Source organism: Tripterygium wilfordii, chromosome 8 (genome assembly GCF_013401445.1).
Source record: "Tripterygium wilfordii isolate XIE 37 chromosome 8, ASM1340144v1, whole genome shotgun sequence".
Classification (NCBI taxonomy): Eukaryota; Viridiplantae; Streptophyta; class Magnoliopsida; order Celastrales; family Celastraceae; genus Tripterygium; species Tripterygium wilfordii.
Window position 1 is genome coordinate 3,578,776 of NC_052239.1, and position 13,556 is coordinate 3,592,331.

Consider the following 13,556-nt stretch of genomic DNA (forward strand, 5'->3'; position numbering starts at 1 on the left):
TGCACATTTATTGGTTCACCTGGTGGATGGAAGAGATACTCAAGAAAGGACAGGAAAAGGTAAGTAGGAAGAAGATTTTCTGCATTGAAGTTTTTCCTGTAGCTTTGGTGATGTCTTTTTATTATTTGACATTTTGACTAACTTAGTAACTTATGTGTTTGGAGTTGGACACCTTAAATCAATGTGTTTAATTCTGCAGAATTCATGATACATTAAAAGCCTCAAAGTTTCATTTTTTTTATTTGCAGTTCTTGTGAGAGGGTAGACATTAGTTTCACAAGGATGGAAACTGCTACCAGTAAGAACCAGGTACCATGGGAAGAGCAGTAGATGCGGAAAACCATGAAGAGATCCCTGCTCTTACTGAACTGCAGATTGTTGGGACTGGGCGATTGTTGTGTTCCACTGATGTCACGGCTCTACTTATTGGAAGGTACTAAGGTAGTAAACGAGTTTGGTTATCAAGCTTTCTGAAAACTGCTGATTGGCCATTTATATTATTTCCTCTCTTTGTTTCCTTTTTGTATCGCTGAAGCAAGAAAGGTGCAGGGACCATTATATTTTATATACAACCTGCCTTGTGCCATTCTTGGTATTCTCACTGGCTTGGATGATTATCTGTATGCGTTTGGTGTTGCTCGCCTTCCTGTCTCTACCTGACTACCTCAGCTCGCTTGATTTATACCCAATGGCCTTCACTGCTGGATTTGCCTTTCTCTTGGTCAGGCAAAAGTTTTTCTTTCGGGATCAATGAATTTTTCTTGATGACACTTGGAGGAATAGTGCCAGCACTTCATACTAGTAGTGATCAGTGATCACCCTAATAACGTGTCCAAAACATGGTATTTCATGGGGTTTTTTTGACACTGAGAGCTTCAGCTCTTTATGAATTTGTGCTACCAGCAATTGAGCTAACACATAAGAAAGCGAAGCAGACAATTACTTATATTTTAGTTATGGAGATGCAGATGATTATGTCGTTTTTTGCCACTGCTTTCTGTGCGGATGGGATGCTTGCAAACCATGAATTCCCGGTCTGTTCCTCTCGCTATATTATGCACTACATGCATTCATGCACACAAATCCACAACGGCTGAGGTTGGGGTTGCTTATGTGTACATAGTTGTGCACGTCTTTTTGCAAAGTGGTGTGAAATCTATACTGGTAGAAATGAGCAGCACCAAACTCGCTCACATGGTGTATGATTGCTTAGCATTCCAGTTACCTTTGAATCTGTTAACTCTGACTACTCAGGGGATTGCTTAGCATTATGGAATTTTTCTGGTTTGTCCTATTGACATATAACGATGAAAAAATTCTGCTTTCTTGTTATAGAAAATCTGAGTGAAGCAAATGAGGTCCAGCTTGGGGAATTAAATTATTATGGGGTGATTGTAGGCTGCACGTTATTATATGTTTCTTTATGGGTGCAGTTGGTGTCATTTCCTGTGCATCCTCACTACTCTCTGGTGTTCTAATTGCTGCTTCGCTGCCCGCCCGTAACAGAGATTTTAGCTGTGTTGATCTTCCATGAAAAATGTCAAGTAGGAAAAGGGATTGCTCTTGCTTTATCTCTGTTGGGCTTCATTTCATACTTTTACAGCTAGATCCTAGAGAAAGAAGAATCATCGATCTCCAGAATGAACTGGTGGGAATACATTATGCAGTAGCCTTATGGGGATAGGCAGACAGGTAAGAGTCACCCTCCTTGGTTTGATCTCTGCTCAAATTTTTATGAGCAAGGAAATGTTAATAGTGAGAGTGCATGTGTTTTTTTTAGGTTGTTGGTAAAGCAAGAAACAATAAACTAGCTGATCTTAGTATATGATTAATTGAGGAGGGCTGTTGTGAGCTTGTGTAATTTGTATCAGGTGCAACTTTCGATTGTTTTTTTTTTCTTTTCAAAAAATTAATAATATAATCACCTGATTTGTTCTCGCCTTTTGTTGTCTTGTGGCAAAGAAATCTCACATGACGTATTTCTAATACGAATTCTAGAATGGATAAACTTGGAAGTAGGGCAAAGAAATCTTTTTTTTTTCGCCTCCTTGAAGTATTTTGGCAGGTTAAACTTGAAAGTAGGGCTATCTAAAAAAACCCGTACCAAATCGAATCGATCGTTAAAACGACTGATTGATCGGTTATTGTTGATGATGACGTACAAAATTGGATGACTGATTGGTAGTTTATTTCTCGGAGTCTGCGTATGTCTCAATTGATCAAACAAGGAATCTTTGGTCGGTGTTCTTCGATGCACAGGTAACAGACGTGAACTACGGGGGTTAGTTTAGTAATGTGGAAAGGCTAAGAAGACTGCTCGATAACAAGAGCTTTCTCCTTAGTTGATAGTAGAAGGTGAAAAGTGAGTGTTTTACCTGAGTAGAGGTCCACTTTTTTATGTGCCTATGATGTAACCGCTCTTTTGTGGTTATAGCCATTCTTTCATGAATGTGGGAGCTAAAATTACGCTTGGTATTTATGGTAGGATGATTTACTGACCTATTCCTATCGATCGACCTATTACCAGGCTATCGTTTACTGAGGTGATCCCTGACTTAGAACTTTGTAGAATAGACACGTGTTGATGTCTTAGTGTAGGGGTATTTTGGTATTATCAGTTAAATATATGTTAGTGAGAATCAACAATAACCACTCGAATGGTCGGTAAAATTTATGTCAAAAAATAAAAAAAAAAGACCAAAATTGATCGTGAATACTCCTACTCGAAAGTAGCAATTCCAAATAATATTTTATTTAATTTATATAAATAAAAATCTAATAATTTATAAAAAGAATAATATTTGAGATCACAAAATGTGATTCTCATTTAACCCTCAATTAATATGGAGTGTTGGATGTTAAATGAGTTTTACATGTGTATTTATAATCAATGATTATTTTATATGTCACATAAATTTAGGGTTAAAATGGGAGTATTATTTTGGAAGGATATAATATTATTCATATTGATCGCCAATGCATATGGATATACAAAAGTGACGGAATTGGATTCAATGAGAGTTTTTTTTTTTTTTTTTTCCTTTCTAAATGGGCAAGAGATGTACCCAATGACGTTAAAGCAAGAAAGCTTGAGGCTGCAGCAGTTAAGCGTAGTGCTTTTGGTGTCACCATTTCTAATATTGGTTGTGGTTGTAACTTCTAACTAATTATTACTTCTTGAAACACTAACTTTTTTTTATAACAAAGAAAAAGGAAAAGAGAAACCATGAGCTTTTTTGACTCATGTAAATCTCACATATTTCGAGTTCCCCAGGACCTAATAAGTCGTAGAATGTTGATGTGGAGAGTTCAACTTGAATCTCTCAATTGAAAAGATTCATTCCCAATCAACTCGATCACCCCTGAATGGTTCTTTTGAAACACTATTTACGACTCATTAAATACTTTTTTACCTTAAATTTCTCACCAATTAAAATACCAATTTATTTACAACTGTTAATTTGTTATATATATGTTCAGTTGATTAAATTCTCTTCTATTCCTCATTTAACTTGAGATTTTGAGATTATTGAAAATTAGTTTGGACTATAGAAAGTTGGGCTTTATTGATTTGGGCCTTATGTGTTAGGGCCTATCTTGTAGCTATCCAAACTCCAAAGGCCACATCAGTTCATGTCACTGGGCCTAATGAAGTCCAAGCATAATTTCTTACTGGAAGACTGTTCTGTAAAAAAGGTTTAACAATTTCTAGGTAAATTTTTTTATCAAGTAAATACAGACAAGTATTGGGCCATAGTGTCATAAAAGAAAATATTCTCACTCTATATGTAATTTTGCAGACTTGCAGAAGTACCAGAAATAACTGACTTATAACTTCCAAATTCAAGACCCAAAGCTCGACTCTTCTCTGCTATTCTCATTCATCAATTTTCAACTCTCTCTCTCTCTCTCTCTCTCTCTCGGTGAAACTATTTGCAATGGAAAATGTTGGCAAGAAAGAAGAAGGGGTGCCCAAGTCGACACCATCGTCACCATCCATGGGCATTCACAGGGATTCAAGAACAATATCCAAGTTCTACACCAGAAGGACCAAGACCACTCGGGTGGAACGATTCCAAGATTTGTTTACAACCCACAACGACCCAAATAGTTCTACTTCAACTCCTCCTCCTCCTCCTCCTCCTCTTCCTTCTCCTCCCCCTCCTGTTCTGTTTGACCAGCAAGAAGTAGTGACTGAAGAAGAAAAGACTTATTATGTGGACTGGAATGAGTATCATGATTGGCCTGGTTTCTTTAAAGACCTTAGGGAAGCAATCAATGATGGTTTCTTTGATGACATTATGATCAATCCAGAGAAAGACCCTAATAAGAAAGTTCAACAAGAGAAACTCCCTGATACTCAGAGTTCTGAATCTGTGATTGCTGATAAGGTTCAAGAGAAACTCCCTGATACTCAGAGTTCTGAATCTGTAACTGCTGACAAAGTTCAAGAAAAACTCCCTGATACTCAGAGTTCTGAATCTGTGATTGCTGATAAGGTTCAAGAAAAACTCCCTGATACTCAGAGTTCTGAATCTGTAACTGCTAACAAAGTTCAAGAAAAACTCCCTGATACTCAGAGTTCTGAATTTGTAACTGCTGACAAGGTTCATCTCTTCTCTATACCCTGTTTTCTTGTTACACAAAATGCCTTTGCTGCGTTTTTTGGCATAGTTCAAGAACTGGGTTTTTGGTGATTGTTATTTGCTGTGTTTCTGGCATAATTCAAGAACTGGGTTTTTGGTGATTGTTATTTGTTGTCTTTCTGGCATAATTCAAGAACTGGGTTTTTGGTGATTGTTTCATTTGATCTATATATGTAAAGATTCAATGGTCATGTTCTTTGGGATTTTTGTTAATCTATTTTTGTTCAGTAATGAGATTGTTTGTTCTGAAGATTGGAAGTTCCATGAATTCTTGAACTAGTCAGCTTCTAAATCATGTCCATTGAATGTATAGATTTATCAATTCAATCGGATTTCTCATACAAATTTGATACAGGGAACTTCCCCTTTTGAGAGTCTCAAGAAACAATCTCATTTTGAGACTGCTCATCCTGCTAATAAGGTTCACCTCTTCTTTATGCATTTTTAACATTAATTCAAGAATCGGGTTTCATTCGATTGTTTGTTCTGAGGATTAAAAATTCCATGAAATCTTGATGTTTTCAGCTCCTTAATTCAGTAAGCCCAAAAGATTATGCGAGCAGAATTTCTGGTGCTGATTACTTCTCCATCCCTAAAGTGTCAAAATCATCGTCTTCTGCTGCTGTTGGAACTCGCGACACTGATATTAGGTAAGTTCATAAATTTGATCACTTCATTCATTGTTCCCAGTATTTCATAATGAACTCTATATTGCTAGATAAAAGTTGTTTCTATCCACTATTTCACTTTCTGATTCTTCCTAATTTTACTTGGTTTTAATATTTGTGTCCGGCACAGAGATTCTGGTTTCCTTCAAAACCTTCTTTACTGGCAAGCCAATCTGATCGACCCAGGAAAAACCCGTGATAAGGTTCATCTCTTCGTTATATCATAATTCTTGTTACAAATAATGCTTTTGCTTTCTATTAGGCAAAATTCAAGTATTGGATTTTTTTTGTGATACTTTAATTTGATCTATAACATCCAGACAACTGAAATAGAAGAATATCAAGAGAAATCCTATATGTCCAAGTATGGTATCTATGGAAGCATTCCTACTGGAACAGAAACCATTGACCCTCGCGGAGAAGAATCGATGCACCATCGACCTGTTCCAGGTAAATACATTTTCTATCTGTTAACATGATACTAACATATTATCCAGAATGGTAAGCTGAAAATCAGTAACAATTTTTTCTCTTTATTTTCAGCACTTATATCAGGCATGGCTACTGCATCTGAAGGACTGCAGGAGAACACAGCTGAGGTAAATTTACATTCTTACCATGAAAAAAATGTGATGCTGTATTAAAAAATTTAAACTTCCTGAAATGTTTAAACTTTAAAGTTGTGGTGATGTTTGTCTTAATTTCTGTGAATTAGGTTCAGAAGCAAGCACTCCCAGTTGAATCCCCCGGGAAGTTTCATAAGATAATGTACGGTATCTGGCAGCGTCACAGTGAGAAGTAGGCGAATATGATCCTGCTTCAGCTCTCAGTTCCCTTACCTGCTTAAGAAGAAGAGGATGATTTTCTTGACAGAAAACCTTTTAGAAGTTTAGGAGTATTAGTGCCGGACTAAATTTGTTCCATTCATGTGCAATTTGACATGATGTTTGATAAAGCCTTGGGAAGCTTATGTCTCATTTACTAGTTGTTTTCTTTCCTCAGCCAATAAAACTCACTTGTTGTTACTGACTTTTGAAGATATATAGATTTGCCATTTATGAGTTGAATGTGAAGCTCTTTGCGACTTCACGAGAGAGATTAATTGTATGTCAGCAAGATTTTTGAGCATTCCTATTTTTGTTCAATATAATGCCTGTGCAGAAAATTTATCAAAATTATCTACTAATTTACTCATACAATGAGGCTGGCCTTAGAAAATCTGATGTGGGGTATGTCATATATATATAGACATACCCAAAAGCAGCATTGGAGGTGCCAAAAACTTGGAAACTATATCAGGAGGAATTAAAGCTGGTATGTTTATATGAAGAACATGAGAAATACCCAAAAGCGATATCAGCATGCAATCTTCCTCTGGAAAAGCATCGAAGGAAATATGTTCAGAACCAACCGCTTCCAGTGAAATACCGAGGAAGAGATTTGATGCATTACATGAGGTAATGCATGGATCTCTATCTCTGGCAGCACTATGATCCTGCTTCATCTCTCACTTCCATCACTTCCTATGAAGAAAAGGATCAGTTTCTTGGCAGAAAACCTTAGGCGTTCAGGACTATTATTGCTGGACTCAGTTTGTTCTATTCATTTGTAATTTCACATGATGTTTGATTGTTTGAGAAGCTTTATGTATCCTTAATTTTTTGTATACTATAAGATATTACATTTTTTACTCATCAAAAAAATAATAATACTATTAAGGTTCCTGTGGTGATCCTTGATAGAAGGCAACTGGTATATAAGGGTCTCCATCTGACTTATCACACAGAGTAGTAGTATGCAGTTTTTCTTGAACCTAAACATGTACTAATTTACTCATACATCATGCTCAAAATTAGATTACAAAGCAATGAGGTTGGCTGATTAACAGTGCTTCAACTTCCATTAAGCAGGTATGTGCCTATTAATACAATGAAGAGCTTTCGCCGGTAAAAACAAAAAATAACGGATCTGGAGACTTGGTTGGTTAAGGAAAAATAACAATCACGTTATGGAACATAAGCTTTCTTTAGCTGTCAAAAATAATAATGTCAAAATGAACAAAGAATGGAACAAATTCTATCTGCTAACTGATATTACTTAGCATCAAACTTCATCAGGTAAAGAAAATTGTACAGTTGTACTGGTCATCCTAACTGATACTAAGTTCTGCTCATCTTTGTGTTTGGGAAATGTATACAAGTTCAGAAATCAAAAAAAGACCGTGCAAGGTGGCGCAACCAGAGCTCATACATTATCATATGGAAGATATCATATGGCTTATCTCCTTCTAAAGCAGAATTTGCATGGAAGTGCCTTTGAACCTGAAAATATCAAAAAAAATAAAAAAAAAAGAGAAAAGAGAACTTTTAAATGGCTAAACAACATTTATTTACCTTGAGTACGTTGTTATGCAGTTCACTGAATTTCGAATGTGACATGGCTTCAAGGATCTGTTCGACTCGAAGTGGATCATCCTTAGTGATTATCACAGAAAATTTTGCCCAGTCAAGAATGTCACTGAATGGCAATTCATAGTCCTCATACAAGATCACTGAAGAAAGGCACACCAAAGTAATTACAAACTTGATTGAAGACACACTCCAAAAACTAAGACTCTGGGGAAAACTGGAAATAGTTCCAATTCGGAGGAATCCTCTCACCTGGAACACATCCAAAATGGATTGAGTCTGTTATACATATTCTTGTGACATAGGATGCTCCATCACAAATGCAATACTTAGATGCTTTGAATTTCTCTTCGTCTGAGTATTTGTCCCAATCACTTGCACTTGCTCTTGCTGGATAATTTTTGTGACAAGCCCAGAAAGCGAGTTTTGTCCTGCAATATAGCCCAGATTCTAGTGACATGGGATGCACGGTTGAAGTGAAAAGGAAAAAAAAAAAGAGTTACAGAAGTTAAATTGTAGATAAGAATTTGTACTGAAGATGATAAAATGAATTCTTAAAGTCAGTCAATCAAGAAGAGGTGGAAAGTTTTGAATATATGGAGGTACCTTTGGTGTATGTCATTACCACGCACTGGAGGCCCAAATGTCAGTCCCATCTGTGGGATGGTTGTATGATGGTGCTTGTGGTGTATGTCATGTCTGGAATCATTACTTGTGAAACACGAGACTCTTATTGAATTATTCAGTGGAACTCTTTCAGAGAATTTTTCCCCAGCGTCACAGCAAGTCAGAAGAAAGTGATCAACACCTTTACTCCGATTCCAGTGAGGGTACTCGTTAATTATGTGCCGAACATAATTCTCAGCATTAGTATAATTTCTCTGCATACAAGAAGGGTGAAAGTCAGAAATCAATCATGTTGCTGCATTATGTGAAAAGGAGACTGGTACATCTATTTCTCTAATCTCGAAATTTTTTCAAATTTAAGGTCTTCATTTCTCTCATATAGAATACTTAGTTCCTACCCGATATGGTAAACCATTCTTGACCAGACAAAGAAGGCTAGGAAATCATTTCTTTCATCTTGACATTTTGTCAAGCATGAGGTCTTCATGAATCTTTCTTGTGTGGATTTTTCATTTGCTTTTACTGTAACTTCAGTTACACTAAAATCCTTTTCTTCTCTTTTGTTTTTCATAGGAATATACTTAGGATACACAAAAGACACAATCCAAAGAAGAGTACTCAGGATCACAAAAGGAAAATCAATTTCTTGAAGTAAAGGATATCATACCGTTCTGCCAATTTGGAAGCAAGTAAGTGGAATGAAAAACATATGAGCCTCAGCGTCATCATCTGTATAAAATCTTTCGGAGAAATTGAGATGGTAGTAGAAGAACATTTCAGTAGAAAACCCCTCAGTCTCATCATTGTAATACATAGCCTCATCATCAAGTTTATTTGGATATATGAAGATCTTGAAACCCTTCTCCATCAGAGCGTAATTTCTCAAGAAGACGTCTGGGTACTGGAAGACTTCCTCAAAAATACCAGAACCTTGAACTCGGTTGTTCACCTTCGTTAACCAGAAAGAAAATTAGAATCAATGAATGATTGAATGAAAATGAAAGAAAGTGAAACAGAGAAAAAAGAAGGCACCTGATCATTAGCCGTAGTTGAGGGATTGCGAGGCAGAAGAGAAGGGAATAAGAAAATTGCAGAGATAGCAACAACGGCATAGAGGATGACGACGACGAATTTCACACGGGACTGCATTTTCTCGGGAAAGTGGGTTTCTGGGAAAACTGGGTTTTGCAGAGGAGAGAAAAGCAGATGATGTGTGTGTGAGAGGAGTCAAAAGCAGGTCAGCGTGTGGTTCGGTGGTGAAGAGCCCAAATGACTGTTTTTACGTTAGTTATTTCTGGTATTGAGCGCCACGTCATCGTATGTTTACATATATATATATATATATATATATATATATATATATACACACAGTATTGATGTTCGTCCTTGACGGTTTTTATGTTAGTTATTAAGGAGATCAAGCGGAGATTACTCTTTTTTACTTCCTGGCACGGCGGCATGTATCTCAATTCTCATATTCGCCCATTGTTTGGCCAAGGAAACTTTGAAGATGGAGGAACTGTAAATGTGGATTAAGGATGGCTCAGAATTTTTTATGCAAGTTATTGACAGAAAGAGGAGGGCTTGGGCCCTGTTTGCTAACACTATTGTTTTTAATTTTTAGTTTTTGATTTTCAAAATAAAAAAATAAAAAATAGCGTTCGTATTTTTCTGTTTTCGTTTTTATGAAAACCTATAATAGATTTTCGAAATCTTTAAAAACAAAAAAAAGAGGTTTTCAAAAGTTTTTAAAACATAACACACACGACAACCCCCTTTTCACTCTCGCATTGATAGGCGTGTCGACCATTTTCTCTCTTTTTTGAATTGGGTCCGATTAGGGCTTGCGCGTAGATCAGTCCCGGGTCAAACTTCGGGCTCAGGTTGGTCCCGTGCCTGCTTCGGGCTCAGATCGGTCCAAAGCCTGCTTTGGGCTTGGGTCGGCCTCGAGCTGATCCACGAGCCCGGATAGATCCCGAGTTGGGCATGGGTCAGGTTTCAGGCTCCGATCGATCCCAGGGTGGGTTGGTTAAGCATAGTGCTTCTAGCTAGTGCTACTACTCTAGTTAAACGTACTGCTCCTAGTACTACAACTCCTAGTACTGGTTGTGATTGTAGTTAAATTATTACCTTTTTGAAATCCTTTTTTTTTTATTTTAAATGAAGAATTATGAGCCTTTGGCCCATGTATATCACGGATACTTCTATCATTTATTCTCTAGATACCTAATAAGAGCATTCACATTGGTCTCTTAAAATTTTTTCTATTTTATCTGCTCAAACACCACTTTTTGATGGTTTACAAATTCTCTATTCAGTACCAACTGCATCAGTATCTCTATTCTAAATATCTACCGCATTAAAATATTAATTTAGTTTATTCTTATTTTATTACTTGTCTATATTATCTGATTTCAAGAAAAAATTATAGTTTTAGGGTTTACTTTTTCTCTCTTCCGATAAAAAGTGAGGGTGAAGGTCTTTTTTGTCTTTTGACATGTTATCTCTTATACTAAGCGCTCCGTATAAAATAAAAACGAGTTGGAAGCGTTTTAATATTATACGGTCTGCATCGTATAAGAGCCACTTTTGTATAAAATTATACTATCCAGAGATTTTTAAAAAACATCCAAACACCCGATAACTTCATTAAAGGATAATTTTATACTATACGGAGTCTTATCCGACGTACCAAACGGAGCCTAAGATGTTTGATTATATATTAACTTTAGAAAAAATAATTAGCATTAATTATAAATAAAAATAATTACTAAAAAATTATTAAATTATTAAATTGTTAAACATAATAAATAATGAATATTTTATATGATAGTTATTAGTTAATATTAATTAATGATAAATAAAAATATGAGGTAAAGAGCAAACATTTACAACATTTATTTAGTATTAAAAAAAACTATTCATTATTTTAATATTTTAAACTTTTACATACTTATTTTTTTGGTTATCTACCAGTAGATACTCACTTGAACAGTATCAAAGGTAGAGAACGTTAAGATACCATTGTAGTGCGGTTTTCAAGCCAATTTGTACAATAAGTTCTCTATTATACCTATCAGATCTCTTTTACATATATCAATTTGAGTGATCTAAGTTGTAGGGTGTAGATAGCGTTAAACTTGGATTTCCATAATTGGAAGAATTCATTTCCAATCAACTCGACCACCCTAAATGAATTTTTTTTAATACACTACTTACAGCTTATTAATACTTTTTCACCTTAAAATCCTTCTTAGTTTATGCTATAATTGCAGCTTAAATTTCTTATCAAATGTTCAGTGCAAGCACTGTTGTCTACGATTCTTTATTTAGAATGACAATTCACGTACAGCTGTTAATTTTGTTATATATGTTCAGATGATTATTGAAAATTAGCTTAGACTATAGAAAATTGGGCTTTATTTTTCTGGGCCTTTTGTATTGGGCCTATCTTGTAGCTGTCCAAACTCTAAAGCCCACGTCAGTTCATGGTACTGGGCCTAATGAAGTCCAAGCATAATATCTTACCGGAAGACTGTTAAAAGGTTTCAAAATTTCTGGGTAATCAGGTAAATAAAGACAAATATTGGGCCATAGTGGCATGATAGCAAATAACGTTGCAGAAGTACCAGAAATAACTGATTTAGCCGCCAAATTCAAGACCCCAAGCTCAACTCTTCTCATGTATGAGTATACGATGACGTGGCGTTAAATACCAGAAATAACTAACATAAAAACCGTCATTTGGGCTCTTCAACACGCACACTCTCTGACCTGCTTTTGACTCTCTCTCTCTCTCTCTCTCTCTCTCTCTCTCTCTCTCTCTCTCTCTCTCACACATTCTCTGCTTTTCCCTCCTCCAATGCGTGGTTTATAAAAACCAATGGTCAAAGCAAACCTAACTCAGACAATGACAAGTCCAAGCTCTCATGACACGTATCTCTATCTACTTAGTCTATCTCTGATGTACAACCATTGCTCTATAATTATTACAATGTTACCGTTAGTTCAATGGTCAAAGCAAACCTTTCTCTATAATTGTTACAATGTTACCGTTAGTTCAACGGTCATATAGCTTGTGTATATATATATAAATGTCTCTGTAAAGTTTTATCACAAGTCAATAAAAAGACAAAATACAAACAATCTCAACAAGTCTTTTATGGTATCGGAGCAGGTTCGAGAACTACTCCAAACAACTGAATCATCTTCTACCTCCATGGCTACAGTCACATCTGGGCTTAATGGGGATGGTGCATCTACAGCTCAGGTAGCTACAGAGAAACCAATCATCGCCATTAATGCGAGCTCACAACTAGCGGTGAAGCTCAAGACTACTAACTTCACAGCCTGGCGATTGCAGCTTGTAAGTGTTCTGAGAGGATACAAGCTCTTGGGATATGTGGATGGAAGTCTTACCTGTCCACCCGACACTGAAGATGAACAAAAGGAACACTGGAAATGCCAAGACAGCATGTTGGTGAATGCAATAGTTGCTTCACTACATGAAACTACTCTTCCACTATTGGGGGATGTTACGTCCAGTCATCAAGCATGGACAAAACTTCATAGTCTTTTTGCTAACAAGTCAAGATCTAGAATCATTCAACTCAAACAAAATCTGGTCAATATGCACAGAGGTAGCAAGAAGATTGAAGAATACTTAAGTGAGGTAAAACAAATAGCTGATGAGCTTGCCTTAACTGGAAATCCAATCGAGGAGGAAGATCTCGTCATTTTCATCCTCAATGGCCTAGGAGCTGAATACAAAGGAACAGTTGAATCTGTAAATGGGAGAGAAAATCCCATTTCCTATGAGGCCCTCAGATCGTTGCTCCTAAGTCAAGAAGCTTATCAGCAGCGACTTGAACAACAACAATCACAACTGCTAGCCACTGCTAACTTTGCTCAAAACCAAACTCCTCAACAGTATAGGAACTATGGAAACAATCAAAGAGGGCCCAACTCCAGGTCTCAAGGTCACTACAGATTCAGTAATAGAGGAAATCGTCCACCTTCTTCCTCATATCAGAACAACCATTACTCAACCAATGGACCATCTGGATACTCCAACTATGCTGGCAACAGTCCAAGGCCAAGGATTTTCTGTCAAATCTGTGAAAAGCCAGGACACTCAGCCCGTACATGCAGGAAGCTCAAGGCTTATGCATCTGAAAATCCACCCCAAGCCAACTATGCTTCCAGTC

General features: G+C 36.6%; 2 protein-coding genes and 1 pseudogene across 2 annotated transcripts; 2 read left to right on the forward strand and 1 right to left on the reverse strand.

Annotated features, from left to right (window-relative positions):
- Positions 1 to 314: 314 nt before the first annotated feature.
- Positions 315 to 1,937, forward strand: LOC120003541 (annotated as a pseudogene).
- Positions 1,566 to 6,116, forward strand: LOC120003542. Its single transcript, XM_038852559.1, has 9 exons — positions 1,566 to 1,692; positions 3,590 to 3,712; positions 3,801 to 4,607; positions 5,002 to 5,067; positions 5,172 to 5,296; positions 5,445 to 5,517; positions 5,635 to 5,764; positions 5,858 to 5,913; positions 6,030 to 6,116. The coding sequence occupies exons 3-9, from the start codon at positions 3,939 to 3,941 to the stop codon at positions 6,114 to 6,116; spliced, it is 1,206 nt and encodes a 401-aa protein (XP_038708487.1). The 5' UTR covers positions 1,566 to 1,692; positions 3,590 to 3,712; positions 3,801 to 3,938.
- Positions 6,117 to 7,379: 1,263 nt separating this feature from the next.
- Positions 7,380 to 9,587, reverse strand: LOC120004595 (probable glycosyltransferase At5g03795). The gene is made up of 6 exons (XM_038853961.1): positions 9,382 to 9,587; positions 9,017 to 9,298; positions 8,329 to 8,603; positions 7,975 to 8,153; positions 7,708 to 7,865; positions 7,380 to 7,635 (listed from the first exon to the last, which is right to left on the reverse strand). The coding sequence occupies exons 1-6, from the start codon at positions 9,496 to 9,498 to the stop codon at positions 7,516 to 7,518; spliced, it is 1,131 nt and encodes a 376-aa protein (XP_038709889.1). The 5' UTR covers positions 9,499 to 9,587; the 3' UTR covers positions 7,380 to 7,515.
- Positions 9,588 to 13,556: the final 3,969 nt, after the last annotated feature.